The sequence below is a fragment of the Gymnogyps californianus genome, chromosome 17, assembly GCF_018139145.2.
Source record: "Gymnogyps californianus isolate 813 chromosome 17, ASM1813914v2, whole genome shotgun sequence".
NCBI lineage: Eukaryota > Metazoa > Chordata > Aves > Accipitriformes > Cathartidae > Gymnogyps > Gymnogyps californianus.
Genome location: NC_059487.1, coordinates 6,744,525 through 6,762,577, shown reverse-complemented (window position 1 = coordinate 6,762,577; position 18,053 = coordinate 6,744,525). Strand labels below are relative to the sequence as shown.

General features: G+C 45.2%; 2 protein-coding genes across 4 annotated transcripts; one reads left to right on the top strand and one right to left on the bottom strand.

The window, feature by feature from the left end:
- Positions 1 to 2,938: 2,938 nt before the first annotated feature.
- LOC127023286 (oxidative stress-responsive serine-rich protein 1-like) lies at positions 2,939 to 11,010 on the bottom strand. The gene is made up of 4 exons (XM_050907356.1): positions 10,955 to 11,010; positions 7,073 to 7,189; positions 4,522 to 4,635; positions 2,939 to 3,770 (listed from the first exon to the last, which is right to left on the bottom strand). The coding sequence occupies exons 2-4, from the start codon at positions 7,147 to 7,149 to the stop codon at positions 3,080 to 3,082; spliced, it is 882 nt and encodes a 293-aa protein (XP_050763313.1). The 5' UTR covers positions 7,150 to 7,189; positions 10,955 to 11,010; the 3' UTR covers positions 2,939 to 3,079.
- Positions 11,011 to 11,201: 191 nt separating this feature from the next.
- Positions 11,202 to 15,517, top strand: LOC127023339 (oxidative stress-responsive serine-rich protein 1-like). Of its 3 annotated transcripts, none has more exons than XM_050907414.1 (4): positions 11,202 to 11,222; positions 11,940 to 12,060; positions 13,755 to 13,865; positions 14,534 to 15,517. In XM_050907414.1, the coding sequence occupies exons 2-4, from the start codon at positions 11,984 to 11,986 to the stop codon at positions 15,216 to 15,218; spliced, it is 873 nt and encodes a 290-aa protein (XP_050763371.1). In that variant the 5' UTR covers positions 11,202 to 11,222; positions 11,940 to 11,983; the 3' UTR covers positions 15,219 to 15,517. The 3 variants fall into 3 exon arrangements, with proteins under 3 accessions (XP_050763371.1, XP_050763370.1, XP_050763369.1); XM_050907413.1 differs by lacking the exon at positions 11,202 to 11,222 and adding an exon at positions 11,318 to 11,376; XM_050907412.1 differs by lacking the exon at positions 11,202 to 11,222 and having other exon boundaries at positions 11,740 to 12,060.
- Positions 15,518 to 18,053: the final 2,536 nt, after the last annotated feature.

The following is an 18,053-nucleotide window of genomic DNA, read 5'->3' as shown; positions in this document are numbered from 1 at the left end:
CTAAAGACATTGTCACAGCAAGACCATGAAGAGATGACCTTCCCCTGACTGACCACGAGCTGGTGAGAAGGTACAAGAGCTGTGGGGTGAGACCGTGCTGTCAGCAGCCTGTGCTCTGCCCTTCGAGATGAGCTCCCAAGACCCACGCCGAGCTCTGGGGCAAAGCTGCCACAGACAACAGCGAGTTTCAGACTCACAAAACACAGCTTTACAACTTGGACAACCTCCCCATCGGTGTCTCTACAAAGAAGAGGCATAGAAAAAACCATACAATATATAACTGCAAGAAAAGCTAGGTATGTGTATGCAGCATATAAACTACAAAATACCCACAGGCACAGGTGAGAAGGACCAACTGCCCACTAATTACAAAATGCCTCGCTTTTATTCAGCCACAGGAAGGAATGGGCACTTCAGTAAGGGACTCTGACACGACTCAGAAGTGCCGCTTGGCAGAACTAGCCCTCTAAAGCTTTTTTTTTTTTTTTTAAAGTCAGATTTTGAAATTGGCTCAAGTTGGATTTTTTTTTTTTTTTTAAAGCTAAGCTTTTAGACTACTCAGTCATACTTTCAAGGTTCTTACTGCATGATTAAGGGCTGGAAATTCGTATTTTCTCAAAGCAAAACCAGAAGTTTTTGTTTTGTGGTTTCTGGGTAGACCAAAGCATCTCAAAACGCCTTGTAGTAGCAGAAGGGAAAGCGTTAAGGCAGCAGTTGCAGCTGCCCATGGTTTTCTATTTCATGGTGTTCCAGGATTTACCAGCCCAAATATGTTGTAACTGCCCTAGGAGGATGCCAAGTTCAAGACCACGTAATTGTTTACTTAGCAACTCTTCCTAATTACACAGCGCAGTTGTGAACTGATAGTATACTTTGTTTAAATGTTAATAACTTATGCAGATGTTGGCATTTAGAGAGCCTTCGTTGACCTCTAACATACCCACACAATCGAGCTTCAGAAAGCACTAACAGTGCGCGTGCACCACCCAGAGCTGGTCGTCCTTCTTCATTTTGGCAGAAAAAGTCAGATTCTCCCCTGAAGGCTGAGGCGGCAGCGGAGCCCGCTGCACCCAGCCAGCCCGCGCCTGGCCTGGGGGTGACCTCTAGTGGCCCAGCACTGCTCGCCTCCCTTCCCAGTCTGCACCAGTTCACACCGCTTCTCTTCCCAGTTTGCACCAGTTCACATCTTTCTACCTTTTTTTTTTTTTTTTTTTTTTTTTTACATTACCTCCTGGATTTCAATGCACTTTCTATAACGTGGTACTGAGTGCTTGACGTTGCAATCCTAAACCCTGCAGGTACAGGTCTGTGGTGACTACTGAAAGAAACGGTAAAATGCGGTCTTGAAAGGCATTCTCAGCCCCACACTGGCGCTGGGGCTGCTGCCTGCAAGCGTTTGGGAACAGTAAACAACAATTATTTGAGAAGTAAGGTCATTCTGCACTTTGCAGCCCAGTATTGCAGACAATAGTCACCAAACAAGTGCCTTGCAGAAATACAGCTATTTAAGAGCAAGGACATGGAAGGGAGATGCGGGACCCAAGTGCACTCCGCAAGGGGTAGATGACACTTCAGAACTGCCTAAACAGGTAAATTTGCATGGCCGCTTAGTTCTAAGATACTAGGCACTGCCACAGAAATGACAAAAAACCCCAAGAGTAACACCAAAGGATTTCACAGGGAAATGTTTGTCTCCATTTCTTCTCCAGACCTTACAGGTCAGAAAAGTTCGGGTACTGCAAATAGTAAAGACAAACTTAACACAACTCATCTCTCCCTCAGCAAATTGTATGACTTGATGGGATGCTCCTTTGCTGTACACATGTGTATAAAAGACAGATTGTGCTGATGCACACAGAGTATGGCAAGCTGGTTGTTTCTGAAGAAGTAGATTTCAGGGAGAATGCAAGGCTCCACCAGTATTTTGGACCTGGACAAGGCATCTAAAGTGACAATGGTTTAGTAAAAAGTCTAGAGGGGAGGAGAAAGAAAAGACAGTGCTCAAGATTTCCCTACTGTGCAGCTGACAACTGTTCACTCAAGTGAACAGGGTCTTAATGCTTGAAGCATTATACTTGGTGTTATAGAGCAGGCTGAACAAAGCTAAAAAAAAAAAAAACAAACCACCAGAGTGCATGAATTAAGACCACTGAAGCAAGCAAATGCTGTTTCGGCCTTCATAAAAAACCAAACTGAAGAGAGTCCATCATCTCATTTTTCCTTTGGTTAACTGAAGAAGCAATCCCCCTGAAGAAAGCAGGGTATTTCTCCTGCTGCAGACAAGTCTCTAAGGCCTGTTGGACATTCAACAAAAAGTTACGCTTGCTTTACATTTTCCACTAACCAACACTACAGAGATCAGAATAACCTCTTGAAACAATCTTGCTTTGATCGTCCAAGTTTCTGTTCTCGTCAGGCAGCCTTGCAAGCAAACGTTATGTTAACCGAAGAGCATCTGACTACATTAACATCATAACAAGACAGGGCAGGAGGATGCCTGTTCAGCTGATCAGAAATAAAGCCTCTTTAGGCACAAAGAAGTAACAACGCCTCCACCCAAGAAAAGATGACTGTCCCCTGAACTTGCCTAGAGTGGTAATAGTACCAAGGGGAGGACAGGAGATGGTCACACTCCTTTATGAAATAAAATCAGAGGCACAAGTGTCCAAAAACACAAGCATGTTACAACCTGAGGTCAAACTGATTTCAAAGCAGCTGAATTACACCAGGTTTCTCACAATAAGAGCTCTAATCACCAAGCAATCTAGAGACTCTTCTCCTCCAACAAACCGAAACAAGAGGATTTTGAAAGCAAAGTAGAATTTCCCAAGTGTTAGGTCTCTTAAGTATAGGCAGGTACGCTCTAAACACATTCACCGTTTTTACTTCATCATCTATTCCAAGCTTAAACTATAATGCTTAAGCTAAACTGTCCAGCTTAAATAATGAACATTAGCTAAGATGCAAAGAAGTGTTTTTATTGCAAGCACAGTGAGCGGGGAGTGGGTTGCATCTCACATGAGTGTGACGGAGGGCAGATTTACATCACCCACCCTTCTGTTTTTAGTGCTCATTGCTGTCAGGTGTACATCATTTCTGCCATGTGAGACATTTTCTTTGGAATGTACAAGTAATATTCCATGTATCCCGAAAGATCTTCAATAGTCACATCATCCACAAAGGCCCTGGCTTGCTCAGAGCAAGAGCGTGGAGAACTTGAGGGAGTTCTTGATGGCAAAGACTGGGAGTGATCCTCAGAAACTGTTCTATCAGGTGCCAATGGGAGGGTGTTCTGCAAGCCAGAGAATTTGTACACTTCCATATCTTGCCATCGTTTACACTGACAGGCTTTATCTGCACATGCACACGGCTTATTCGTGTTCAGCTTGGACATAGATTGAAAGTCAGAAAGCTCCGTAGTCTTTAGACTTCCTTTGGATACCAGAGAAACGGCAGCTGGAGAGTTCTCCTGTCTGTTCTCTGACGCCAGCTGTGTAACAGAAGCTCCCAAAGACTCAACATCAGCTCCCTTCTGGCCAACATCAGAAGCAATACTGCATCGTTCGTGTGCACAAGCTTCCTTTGGGACTGGCATCCCAAACCCGCTGCTGTCGTCCTGGGCATCAACCTGGCTCTTGTGCACTAGCTGGCTGCACGTGGAATGTGATTTTGCGCTGCAATGGATAAACTTTGGAGGATGAAGAATTGGAGACTTGGAACGCCTGCGACGCTGGGTTCTCACAACTCCTCTTGAAGGCTTCTTCATAGACCTACCAGGGAAAGATATGAAAGGGAGTGAAGATTCACTAAAAGACTTATTGCTGGATTACAAATAGCATTGGGTAAAATCTCTACTGCATTTATATTGCATGCAATAGCTTTAAGCTCAGAGTATTTGCTCAGGGTATTCTGCTATCTTGGAATTTGACTTTGTTCTAGTCAAGCGGCTGACTTGAGGAACATCTGAGAAATGAAACCAAAAGTGCGTGCCTTTAAGGTTAGAAAATGAGTAAAGCATGTGAGACATGACAAAATAACCTCTAAGAGAAGGACAAAGCACAAGAAGAGCGCACAAAACTAATGAATCAAGGGCAAAGGGTGGTTTTGTTTCAGTAGGAGATGAGCGTGAAGTTCTGCAGACACTCCAGAAAGCAATTCTTTATTTTAATCTAGTTCCCAAGGCACAGTGACAGCTTCTGCAATGTCAAATGACGACTGAAAGAGATGCATTCATGATTGTCTGATTCAAAAACAGCAGTTCACATTTATATTAAGAAACATCTATAACGTTTAGCAACCTATAGCTGAACAGCATTTCCTTTCACTTCACATAACTGTAAATAAGAACAGTAGTCACATATGAACAGAAAAAGGTGGTGTAGAGTATTTTAAATAGTCCTTTAAGAAAGAAAACTTGGGTCCCTTGTTTAGGGGTGTAGTTACTAGAAACCTTGTCTATTTAAAATTCCCTTTCAGTGCAGTATCATTTGAAGTAGCCTGATAAACCCAAGCTTCTCTTACCCATGCCACGTTTCCTTAGAAGTACACACATTCTTAGGTTTGGTTTCATCTGCCACTGTTCTAACTAGTGCTCTTGGACTTGTCCCTTCACCCACAGAGAGAGAAGCAGTAGATCTGTGAAAGACAGAATGAAAAGTTAACAGCCTAGACTGGTTAGCATTATGAATATGAAAAAACTTATGAATCTTCTTTCCCAGAAAACATTGCTGCAAATCATTTACAGTATGTCTTAAAAGACCTGCCCACAAAGAAGCCCCAAATCAGAAAGACAGTGTTTACACATTCCTGTCTCAAAAGTTTGTATAACGGACTCTTTCACCAAATATGATGCCATTCAGCAACTAGACTGCAAATCCGAACTCCACATGTCAATGACGAAGCACACACAATGGCTAAATTTCAGTTTCCCGGGAGAGGGGAAAAACACCATCACTGAAGAAACACGTCTGTTTTTCCAGAGACAAATAAGCCATTCTTTCCTAAAAATAAATGTTCTTTGGACATAAATAGACTTTGTTTAACTGAAGAACACTTAAGCCTCTGTCTAGGACAATATAAGCTAAAACTCTTCATACTATTGCAAGTTCAATCACTTGAGCAACAGAGTTGTGTCAGATCTTCAACTTCTATTCAAGCCAGGGACCCTAGAAGATTTACTAATTTTTCTGGTGCTATAAATTCATCCCAAACTTCCATTTTCAAGGAGCTGTAATAATCCCAATAACAATTTTTCCAAGTTGTGACTTCACTCTTACACTGGAATTCACAATGAAATTATTTTCCAAATCCTATATTAAATCAGTTTGTAAGCAGGGCGGATTCCCTGAAAAGTGAAAATAAGTCCCCACACACTGATCTAGGACAGGGTTAACTGATATTTAATAGAGTCCAAACTATCAGTCAAACATCTGCTATTTTCCATTTAAAGGACAATGAACACAGAGCAGAAAATCAAAGGCCAACAGTAAAAACTCCAAAGTAATTAAGTATGCCTGACTGGGGGGTGGGACTAGAGATACTGAAGAAATGAGAGGCATTTGTGTGGTGATTCATTTCTAACAAGTTTAATTACTCAAACGAAAGATAACTTTAGAAGCTGTCCTGGTTTCGGCTGGGATAGAGTTAATTTTCTTCTTAGTAGCTGGTACAGTGCTGTGTTTTTGATTTAGTGTGAGAATGATGTTGATAACACGCTGATGTTTTAGTTGTTGCTAAGTAGCGCTTATCGTAAGTTAAGGACTTTTCAGTTTCCCATGCTCTGCCAGCAAGCAGGTGTGCAAGAAGCTGGGAGGGAGCATGGCCAGGACAGCTGACCTGAACCGGCCCAAGGGATATTCCATACCATAGAACATGCTCAGTATATAAACTGGGGGGAGTTGACCGGGAGGGGCAGATCGCTGCTGGGGCATTGGTCAGCGGGTGGTAAGCAACTGCATTGTGCATCACTGGTTTTTCCCTTCAGTTTTATTTCTTTTTTTCCTCCTTTTTTTTTATATTCCTTTTCATTACTATTATTATTATATTTCATTATTATTAGTATTAGTATTATATTTTACTTTCGTTATTAAACTGCTCTTATCTCAACCCATGAGTTTTACTTTTTTTCCCCGATTCTCCTGCCCATCCCACTGGGACGGGGGAGGAGTGAGGGAGCGGCTGCGGGGTGCTTAGTTGCTGGCTGGGGTTAAACCACGACAGAAGCCCATCTACTCACGATCTAAGTTCTACGGTAATTCTAGTTACCACCTTGATATTTACATACTGCCTTACCTACACTTTCACTTCAGTTACCAGCATAATTGCATCACTGACAATAGCTTACTGAAACACAGTACTATACAAGTAATATGTAATGGTGCACATTTGTCCGCAGAAAAAACATTATATAGAAGCCTTTTTTTTTTTTCTTCTCATTTCAGATAAAAACAATTATCACCAACAGAAGACACATGCTGCTTGTGTTCTGCTACCTGGGACAGGAAGGGTAAGTGCCACATGTTGGATCTCCCACAAAACAAGACAACTCAAAAAGCATTCTTTCCCATTTAGTGATTTTGGTTATAAATAGGAAATTTGTAAGTGACCGCAATGAAACCAGTTTGTCTGGGAATCATGCACTGAATCTAACACTCTCCTTTACTGACATGGAAAGAACGTTTCTCTCCTGGGAAAAGATGGGAGTTTATTCTCATGACAGGCCTTCAGAGCCATGACGATATGCTAACTCCAATAGTGGAGTTCTGGGGCTATAGACATAAGCTCTGGCAGCCAGATTCATGCCAAAATTAATTTCAAGCATGTTGTCAAATGCTGACCATCATTAGGTTTTTTCCAAGCCTGTTGGGAGCTAACAGCGATCAAACAAATTACAATTCCTTGAGAAGTGCAGTCTACAGCCAGTGAATTTATTTCAATTTGTTTAACTAGAACGAAGGCTTTCAGTGCCTAACCTTTTGCAATTACCTCATTCCTTCAAATTTAACAGCAAGGGTGTTCCCTTTGAGTCCATTTGTAATATGTTAACTCTGTACCTCCCTGTGGTGTTACTTACCCAGCTGTGTCAACTCTTAGCTTTTTGAATGCTGTCTGCAGGCTTTCCTCTTCTCCATCCTTAGCTTCTGTTTTCATTATTGGGACGGCCAGAAGCTGACAGAGTTACCATGTACTGCTACAAGCAGAAAAAAAAAAGACATGAAAATAAGGACCAGTGCCTTGTTAAAAACATTAGTTGCCCAGCAGCATCATAATACATGAAAATAAACTCAAAATAGCACACTAAGCGCACAAAGCTGAGGTCATTCTAGTAGAACATTTTTGAAAGTTGATTCAGAACAAGCTTTATGATACCCAAGAATGGAAGTCAGTCTCTTGTACAACTGCATAGGGGAATTAGCAATATAAAGTAAAATTTGGTGTCAATAGTGTCTTGCACATCCATTACAGTCTAGATACTCTTCTATTCATCTTACAGTGTTACCAGAATAATTCCAGAAGAGGTGAAAGGCAAGAAGGAACACCATTAGAAACAGTTGACTTTCTACAACTGCCATTTCTAACTTTGGGACTTGATGTTATATATATACTTAAAAAACCCAAAACCAACAGATTTTTCTTACAACAAGATAAAGTTTTAAGCTAAACAAAATTTTTTGATCTTATGTCTAGATCCCAGCAAGAGTTACAGAATCCTATCAGAACATGGTATTTTGATGGCAAATAGCCACTAAAATTTTCTGCTATCAGCTCCTGAACAAGTACAAATGCAAATAAGAGTACAAACAGCAAACAGTAAGCCTTATTTTAAATAAAAAAAAAGAAATTGATAAAAACTGGCTGATGTATTTTTTTTTTTTTTAAATCTACCCTGGCCATCATTTAATCTAGCTACAAAGGAATCTCAAATCTTTCTAAATTTGATGCTCTTCAGTGCCTCACAGTTCTGCAATCACATGCACATCCTACACCAGCCACACTTTGGCTAAAAAAAAAATACTCAGTAAAGGTTTGCTTCCTTAGCATGGGCTTTGCTTTTGCTGAGCAGAAACCACGGACAGTAGCACGTCCCAGTTCTACACCAGACTACCTCGAGCTCAGTATGTGTTGAAGTTTACCCAGCTGATTAGCCTGCTTCATTTAATGCTTTTGACTTGACTCCTTCTGGAAAAACAGGGCCATCTGATGTGGACTTCAGTAAGGCTTTTGACAGTGTCTCCCACAAGACCCTCATAGAGAAGGTGATGAAGCAGAGGCTGGATGACCAGTCAGTGAGGTGGACTGAGAAGTGGCTGAACGGCTGGGCCCACAGCATGGTGATCAGTGGCATAAAGTCTAGTTGGAGGTCAGTAACTAGCGGTGTACCCCGGGGGTCAATACTGTGTCCAGTCCTGTTTAACATCTTCATTAATGATCTGGATGATGTGGCAGAGTGTACCTTCAACAAGTTCGCTGATGACACCAAACTGGGATGAGTGGCTGGTACACCAGAGGGACCTCGACAGGCCGGAGAAAGAGGCCGACAGGAACCTTGTGAACTTCACCAAGGGGAAATGCAAAGCCCTGGCCCTGGGGAGGGACAAGCCCATGTGCCAGTACAGCTCTGCAGAAAAGGCCCTGGGGGTCCTGGCAGACCCCAAGATGGACATGGGCCAGCAATGTGCCCTCGTGGCAAAGGGACTAACGGTAGCCTGGGCTGCAGGTTGAAGGAGCTGATCCTTCCCTCTATTCAGCACTGGTGAAGCCACAGCTGGAGTGCTGTGTCCAGCACTGGGCTCCCCACTGCAAGAGAGACACTGACACGCTGGAGAGAATCCAGTGAAGGGCCACTAAGATGATGAAGGGACTGGAGCATCTCTCCTATGAGGAAAGGCTGAGAGAGCTGGGACTGTTCAGTGAAGAGAAGAAAAGGCTCAGGAGGGATGTCATCAATGTATATAAATACCTGAAGGGTGGGTACAAAGAGGACAGAGCCAGGCTCTTCTCAGTGGTGCCCAGTGACCAGACCAGAGGCAATGGGCACATGCTGAAACGCAGGAGGTGCCGTCTGAGCATAAGGAAACACTTCTTTGCTGTGAGGGTGACTAAGCACCGGCACAGGCTGCCCAGGGAGGCTGTGGAGTCTCCCTCCTTGGAGGTATTCAAAAGCTACCTGGACATGGTCCTGGGCAAGCGCTCAGGGCGGCCCTCCTTGAGCAGGGGGGTTGGACCTCCAGGGATCCCTGCCAACCTCAACCGTTCTGTGATTCTGTATCTTCCTGAAGCTCTAAGAATCCATTACGAAGGTAACTATGCAAACCCAGCAAATGATAACAGCTCCTCTAACAAGTACACACTTATACAGAGCACTAAGTCTACCTAATAATACAGCAATAATGCCTGCATTAGTACTATTTTTACCAACTAAGCACCAGCTTTTTTGTAGCATGGAAAAGAAAAGGTCTCGGTGAAGAGAGAGGAGTAACCTGAACCTCTGCAGCTCAGTTACTTATGCTGATACAGAGTGGTAATTTCTGTTCCCTCACAACCTCCTTCCAGCTGGAGGTGGCAGCTCTCTCCGCTGTTGTTCTGGCTGCTCGCTCTGCTATGATTTCATCTGGAAGCCCTGTATTGCAGACGGCTATTATGACACACGCAGAAGGATAATGTATCATAACAACTTTAAGGCACAGGTTGTCCAGTGAGTCAGAGAGCAAGTAAACATGAGAGGAGGAAGCTAACACAGAGATTGACAACATGATGCTCATCGGAGCAAGTTATTATTTTATATACTCTCTTAGTTAAATACTACTGCTCTGGTGAAACATATGGTCCCTACTTCAGTAAGATTTTTCCTTGACTCAAAAAGAAGATTCTTTCAAATAAAAAATTCAGCCTACAAGTTTTTTTTTTTAAATACCAAACCCCTATGTTATATAACCTTAGCAAGAAGATGAGAGTAAAAAGTTTTTAAATCACTGTATGTTATTCAAAACATACTACCAGTTTTAGACTAAATATTTTATCGTGCTGCCCTTCATCACTGCCACAGTAAACCCTCAAAACGATGCAGAATTTATTCAGATAAAAACCCACTCACTCTGTGATAACTAAGCATAAGCTCAAGCATTTTACACACACCAGCCAGCTAGCATCAATATCAAGAAAAAGTGAATTACTGGGAAAAACAACCAAAGTTTAACGTTGTGTCAAAAAACACATTGAAACTTATGTTCTTTATCTCCTAGGAAAATACAGATCCATCCTTCCCCATTTTATTTTCAGCTATTTCCCAGCAATACTGGACTATTAACCCAGCTTGGCGCACTGCAAGACATCCACCGCTACTCCTAAAGCTACGACAGTACAATGCACGAGCACATCCATTTGGTTTTGAAGACGAGCACGTAAAGGGATGACAAGCTCCAGGACGTTCACGGCCAAGGCCTTCAGCAGCAGGAGCGGCACACCGAGCAGGGACACAGGGAAACCGCGGGGCAGCACACGGGCAGAGGCGCAAGCGGCGGCTCCCGGGCCGCCCACAGGCGGCTGCCGCCCGGAACCGCCCTCCGGGAGCCTCACAGGCTTTCAGGCGCCACGTCCTTGCCCGCCCTCAGCCCCGGGGAGCCCCTAGGCTCAGCGGCCCCTGCTTTCCGCCCCATAACCCTGAGGCGGGGCCCAGCGGACACCCCGGCCCCGCAGCCCCGGGCGAGCCCTGGCACCGGCCCTCGGCGGGGGCGGGGTGGGACGGCCCAGCCGGCGGCAGGAGTGACTCAGCACAACCCCCGCGCCCCGCCGGGGCTTCCCCAGAGCCCTCTAACCCCGCGAGGGGACCGACGGCGGCACCGGAGACCCGCGAGGGAGGACCCCGCCGCGGGGACACGACGGCCCCACCGACACCAGCCGTCGGGGGAGAGAGGACGGACGGCGCCGGGGAAGGCGCCCCGCAGCCCGCACTCACCGCGCTCGCCCCAGGGCCCGGCCCGGCCCTCGCCGCCTCCCGCCGAGCCGCGCCGCCCGGATGAGACCCGCCCCCTCCACCGGAAGCGACGGCGGCCGGGCAGGGGCGGGGCCAGCGCCGCTCGCGCACGCGCCCCCGGCAGGGCGGGGGAAAGGCGGTGCGGCGGGCAGCGCGCCCGCGCATGCGCGTCCCCGCCGGGCGGTGACCTCACTTCCTGTTGTGCTCCGCGGCGGCCCACCCCCACCGCGCGAGAGGCTGGGAGGCGGCGGTGAGTGAGGGCCCGGGGGGGGGAGGCCCGGACACCCGGACACCCCCCCGCCCCACCGGGAGAGCCGCGCAACGGCCGCGGCCCTGGCCCTGGCGAGCCGGGCGGTGCGGCGCGGCGGGAGAGAGGGGCCTCCGCGGGCCGTCCCGCCGAGGCGGTGAGGAGAGGCCCCGGGGGAGCTGGCGGAGCCGTGACGGGGCGCGGGTGGCGCGAAACCGCGGCCCTGGGAGGTGAAGCGTTGCGCGGCCGGGGGCTTCGGAGCCGTCTGGGAGAGACGGGCCGGCGGGGGATGCGGCGGCAGCGTGGCCCTGCCTGAGGTCTGGCGTCGGTGCCTTTCCCCGCGCTGGCGTGCTGCTCAGCTGTCACTGGGGGATGTCCCGCGGGGACGAGCCGCCCAGGGCGGCGGCAGCGCCCAGCTGTCCCTGGCGCTTCTGGCGGTGTCGTGCTCGCAGCTCAAATTGAAGTTAGGCTAGCTGGCAGAATACGTGTCGTCTGTTCACCCAGTGGAAAAAAAAAAAAAAAAAGACACGGTTATTTTTGACACAGGCTGTGCCTCTTCTGAGAAACGCAGAGTTTGGAGTTCACGGTGAAAAGTACTGGGCAGGTCTGGTCAGAAGGCAGTGGGATTGCCCGCAGAAGAACGAGCATCCGTTACACGTCATTTCAGTTTTGTAGAGACCATGTGTGTTCAGACATCAAATCCTAATTTCTGTATTTCAGTTTATTCTATATGGCACAGCTGGTTACACGCTGAGAGCCCATCAATGGACTTGGAAGCTAAAGATGAAGAGGAAGAGAGTCTGCAAACAGCTTTCAAAAAGCTGAGAGTGGATGCAGCAGGGTAAGTGAGCAACAAAAACAACTGTGTAATTTGTCGGTTTCTTATTACATATTTGTATTTGTTTTCTATTATTTTGAATCTCAAAACAAATGTGATTAGGTGAAAGGTTCCTTACTCTCCAAGAGGAGACAACTGCATCGCTTCAGATGAAATGCAGTCATTACAACTGTCTAATAGGCAAAGCGGTGCTTTATGACTGACTAATTTTGACACAATATCCAACTGAAATTACACAGTGACTGTATGAAAAGATCAAATGACTCGCCCAAAGCAGTGAACCCACTCTTAACTGTTGTGGTAGCCAAAGTCACCTTGTGTGATGATACAGAACTTGTTTGTCCATTCACGTAAATGCTGGTTTCTTCAGCCACGTTATCAGCCTTTACTATAGTGCATGAAGATTTGCTTGGAAAGCGTCTGAAGGACAGCACCGTCACTTGGTAGTGTGCTGGAGAGCCCAGTCTCACTGGAAATCGTCAGGCTAAATATGAGCACTGATCGTTTCTGATTTCAGGGAATTTTGTAGAGTAAAATGTCTGCAGACATTCTTATACTAAAAACTTATTCCGTAACACACTGGGTATACTGATAATATGTGGTATAAGCATCTCCCTTAAAAGTAGGAGCTCATAAAATTATGCAGCGTAACACTTTGTGAGGTAGTTCACTTGAAGTCTTTTGGGAATTCACAGACACAAGAGAAAGCTTTGTATTGATAATTAATGTTACCTTGTGAATTCATCTCCATAGCCATCAATACTGCGAAGTCATGACTTCCTCTGCATGTTAAAATACATTTTGCTCTGCTCCTCGTTTCCTCTGCTTCAGGAGGTCTTCTGTTAAATGTGGAAAAAAATAGCTCTTCTCTAACAAGGAACTATGCTTACTAAGCATACCACTTTTGATGTATTACCAGTGACAGACTGTGTGGAATTCTGGTTGATTCCTGATGATATCTTCTTAGAGATAAAGAGATCTTGTTTTGCAGGCATGTGTTTTGAACAGCTCAAGTCTCGTGACTAATCACTTAAGATCAACTTTGGGCAGAGTACTTGGACTCTTCTGCTAGAATTTCAGCTTCATGTCTTACGATTTCCTATCCTGTGTTCCCAATCACACATACAGCCATCATAAATACAGATTCGCGTGCTGAGGCATTTATGTTTGTTGTCTGGACGTCCAGGGCCAGATGTTTTTTTCATTCCATGTTTATCTGGGAAATTTAATGAGAAATTTAATGAGAAATAAATTAGTAATCTGTGCTTGTCTGTTGTACCTCATCCACTTCTTCACTGAGTCCTCCTCAGCCTGCTGCTATGGGTTCCTGACTTTGCATTTTAGGTGGGTAGGAGTCTGCCTTTAACAACTATTGTCTGACAAGAACATTTGGAACTTGAGTTTACATTCCTTTATGTGTCATTTTGGTACAAATAGGGCATGACATCAGCCTCTGGGCATTTTGGCCTCCTTTCGTTTCATCTCACCTATCTTTAGACACTCGACTGAGGTCAATATAGTAAGAGCGGTTAGATAAATCTCTGTAATATCCTGTTTCTAACCACTGACTGTAGAGGAAGTCAAGGCTGGAAACTTAAATGTCTTAGCTAGTCATCTAAAGTGAATAGGCTGAATCGAGACCTCCGAAGCAGTATGGTCAGGCATTACTGTAACGTGGCATTTCCCTTTTTACTCAGATGTATTGCAGCTCTGTCTGTGGGCGACGGGACAATTCTCAGAACACCAGTAAGGGCAGCCATGGATGGAGCCAAGCAACAGACTGTCTGCTCAAAGGAAGCGTGGCATGGGTAAAACATACCGTTCACTGCACCGTGCATGTGTTTCTGGTTTGAGACATTTAACACTCGTGTATTGTTTCCAATGACAGTTTTTGTTAATTAGTTGCTTCAACATATCTTTTCTCTCCTTTCTATTACAAAACTTTACCATAAATTCTTGATACGATGTTTTTTAAGGGGATTTCATCAAAGACTTTAAAAACAACATTGCCTCTTCTCTTAGAGAGGGTACCTAGAACTTTCTTTTCCACTACTTTCCTCGGAAGTCCTTTTCTTCAAGTCTTATACCTTTGCAACCTCCTCTCACCTCTTTCTTTTATTTCTGTGTTGAAGTACCTGGATATTCAGTGCGATTCTGCCAGCAGCTCCAGCTGATAGCCAGGTTCTGCACTAGCGTTCAGTTTGAGATGGCAAAGTATCATTTGCTTAACACAGAGATTTGGGGGGAAGTACCTTTAAGTAAGGGCTGTTTGTATGTGTGTTTCCTTTGGGAGCCCCAATTTCTTCAGGCTCCTCCACTGTTCCTGTCAGAGATTGTAAGTGACCAGTCACCTGATTTTTCTAAGCAGAAAAAAAAAAAAAATGTTCTAAAACATTTTTAGCCACATTTTAGAGCTTATTGAGCTGTGGTGTAGATACCGGAGTTACCTACTTGCTCACCTGTTATAACCCTGCAGGTGTGTGAGAAAGCCTTCCAGAGGATCGGCAAGAGTCCCACGTCGCAGACGCTCCAAGTCTCCCGTCCTGCATCCTCCCAAGTTTACGTATTGCAATATGAAAGCCAACAACCAGCTGAAACACAAAACCCAGGCAGACACGTCAAAGGGTAGTATCAGTTCAGACATTTTTGTTACAGCAGAACACGGTACGAAGGACAGGCACGATTCTCGCTTTGAGGCCAGTGATGACAGAACCGAACCTTTGGAAGTTTTCACCACCGAAGAGCCTTTGGAGAAGTCAAGAGAGAGTTGCCCTACTCTCTCCTCGTCCTTTGAAACTACCTTGCATTCTAGCCAAACCTCGGATTTCCAGTCCTTATCCATGCTTAGCAGCGGCAAGCAGTGCCCTTGTACGGACAAGAAATGCCAGTGCAAACAGTGGCGAACCATGGAAGTGTACTCTTTCTCTGGCTTACGGAGCGTCCTGTCAGAATGCGAAAAGGCAGTCCTAGGAGTCCATGCCCAGTCTCTTCAAAATAGATCCCCCTGTGGGACAGTCTCATCAGGTTCTCCTAGATCTTGTTCTGAGCAAGCTCGAGCCTTTGTGGATGACGTGACTATTGAAGATCTTTCTGGATACATGGAATACTACTTATATATTCCCAAGAAAATGTCTCACATGGCAGAAATGATGTATACTTGACTGAAAGCAATAGAGAGTCCTGGATCAGAGTTTGTGATAATGGTTGGGTTAAATGCCTTGTCAGTGCCATGTTTTCACTGTTGTGTGTTTGATCAAATGTTTCTTTGCCTCATACAGTTTAGTTTTCTAATAAAATGAAAAATGGAATATAGTTTCCGAGCTTAGTTCTAAAAAGAATGCACTCAAGTCTCTGAGTACCTTCACAAAAGCACTGTAGATCAAATGAACTCCCTTTATTTTTCGGTTTGTGCTGTGGATATTCAAGCTCTGTATGCTGTTTTCACTATGTTTTGGGGCGGGGCAGGGGGGGAAGCCTTTTAGGTTTTTTTCTGAAATTTTGCAGTGTTTGGAAGGTTCATTCTTAATGTGTCCCAGTACTTAGAGAAATGTTTCATAGCTACAGCTCTATCCTCCTCATCGTGCTCTAGAGAGAAGAATGAGAAGGCATTCAGTATTTTGGATAGGAGGGACCTCCTTTCCTTGAACACTATCATCTGGCTCCTTTTTAGTTGGATCAAATTGTGAATGCTTCCTCCTCACAAATTTGTTGGGAGGTCCAGAACGTGCGGGTGTGTGCTTGGACCCTTTCATAATCTAACTAGCTCACTCCTAAGCAGTTCTATTTTTCTGCAGATAAGTGAAGCTCTTAGAAGCAAAAATATATTTTGTTATTTGTGCTTTACAGATGGAATAATTTAGGGGGGAGTGAAGCAGGCTAACAGTTTTTTTGGGCCGTGCTGTCTCAGAAGTGGAGATGGTGGACCCATCTATACAGGTTGTTTCTGAGTATGTTTGATACACAAAGCAGCGTGGAAATGGGGTAAATGCAGTGTGTATCATACAGGCTTTGTGGTGTAGAGCTATAACATTCCTTCTGGTTGAAAAATATTGAAATAAAAAATTTTGTTGCTGAGACTTGCATTAATAAATATTTGTCAAAACCAGCAAATTAAAGACTGAATAATTTGACTTGCACTCATCTCCCCTCAAGACCTTTTTTTTTTTTTAAAAAAAAAAGTCTGCTTTCAGTGTCAGCTGTACACACATGCTAAACAACCGTGTTTGAGTAAAATACCGCAGTGTTTACCTACATGCTTAAAAATTAGTGGTCAGCAAGCCAAGGAGTCACAAGCAGTTGCATAAAAATAGATTGTAGCAGATGTAGACAGTTGGCCTTGTACTCTGTGCTAGAGAAGTCTCAGACATTCTAGATGATAATGGCTGGCTGCAGATTTTATTCTAGTCATCGTCCCTAAAATTTACACTCCGAATCCAGGAAGTTCAGATTTAAAGTTCAAACAAATCCAAGTAAGTTAACATAAGAATACAACTAAAACTTATTTTGCTCTTAAGTGTCATGCAGTTATTTAGCATGCGATGCTGGCTCGTACTCGCAAATTAAATTTAACTGATGCTAAATTATCTCGCATTAGTACTTCACTGTCCCCTGCCCTTCACCTTCCTCTTCTGGCACTATCCTGCATATCCACACACACAGTTTTGGTTTTCTTCACGTTCCCTTCTTTCTCTGTACAGTAAATCTGGCACAACGTGTACTTTGCTTTTAAACGTATTTAGTACTAGTTACCTTTGGTGCTGCTGTTTTTCAACGGCTGTTTCTGCTTCAGCAGAGGGTGTCTGCTCATGTTTCTGTTCATGTTTTGGTTTTGTGCCCTCTTTAAAATCGTTTGAAGGTATTGTTGCTAGACGCAGTATTTCTCCCTTTTAGGCTCTTTAACACTTGCCTTGCCTCTGGGTGAGTGTTGACCCGGAGTCCGTGCGTATGAAGCTGGGGCACAGATCTTTAACACGCACAAATACAGTTATTTAAAACGGGTGTTGGTTGTCCCCACTCCCCTCTGCAGCTGGAGCCCTACGAAGGGGCACAGCGAGGCTCTTTTCCCCAGAAACGTGGTGTGGCAGCCTGGCTCAAGGTCACCTCGGTGCAGCAGTTTCTGCTGTGGAGCACAGTCCTGCTTCTCTTTAATAAAGCGTGCACAAACCCCTGGAAGTGTGCAGACCTTCAAGCTGGTGTTACATACAACTAGTAGTGATCGATGATGTTGGAAGGACACAAGGCCATTTTCAGCTGTGGAGCAGGACAACGTGCAGCAGACCTGCTGTGTCCGGGGAGAGTCCGGGAACTGGGGAAATCGTGGAGGTTAAACTAGTCCAAGATACACCCTGAACTTCAGGGCTGAGAAGGGAATTCAGATGGCCAGAAGGCCGGATGGGAGGGAAGAGTCTGAGAGCAGGTTCTCCGGGCACATTTTTGTAGTGTCCCTTGCAGGACAGGAGTAACTAGTAGTGAGGGGGGAAGGAAAGGGGAGAAAAAAAAAAAAAAAAAAGAGACAGTAACTCAGTGGTTTTGGATTCTGCCTGAATTACCATTTGTGCTAGTGTCTAAGCATGTCAAGTGCTGCCTGCGGCAGAGGAAGGGCAGATATTTTGGGTTCTTGACTGCAACTATCAATCGGGCTTGTAGCAAATGTACTGAAACATTACTGCTGACACTCGCATTGCTCAAACCATCTCCTCTGGGTGAAATGACGAGCTCTAAGAGAGGCCCCAAGCCTAAACTTACTGTTTCCTTCAAAGCCTTCCCAGTTCAGCTCACCTACTTCACTCCTCTGCTGACTCGGTGACTCCTGCTTGCTGCCTGCCTGAAACCTCAAGCTTTACTAGCAAACAGCATCTTCTCTGGGAATGCCTGCACAGCGCGATTAGCTTGACTGATGAGCATCAGTGCTCAGCATCAGAGGTGGCGCGGTACAAGCAGTGCTGAGCGCAGCCCTGCCAGCCTTACTGCTCCCAGCCTGCTGCTGTACCTGCCCC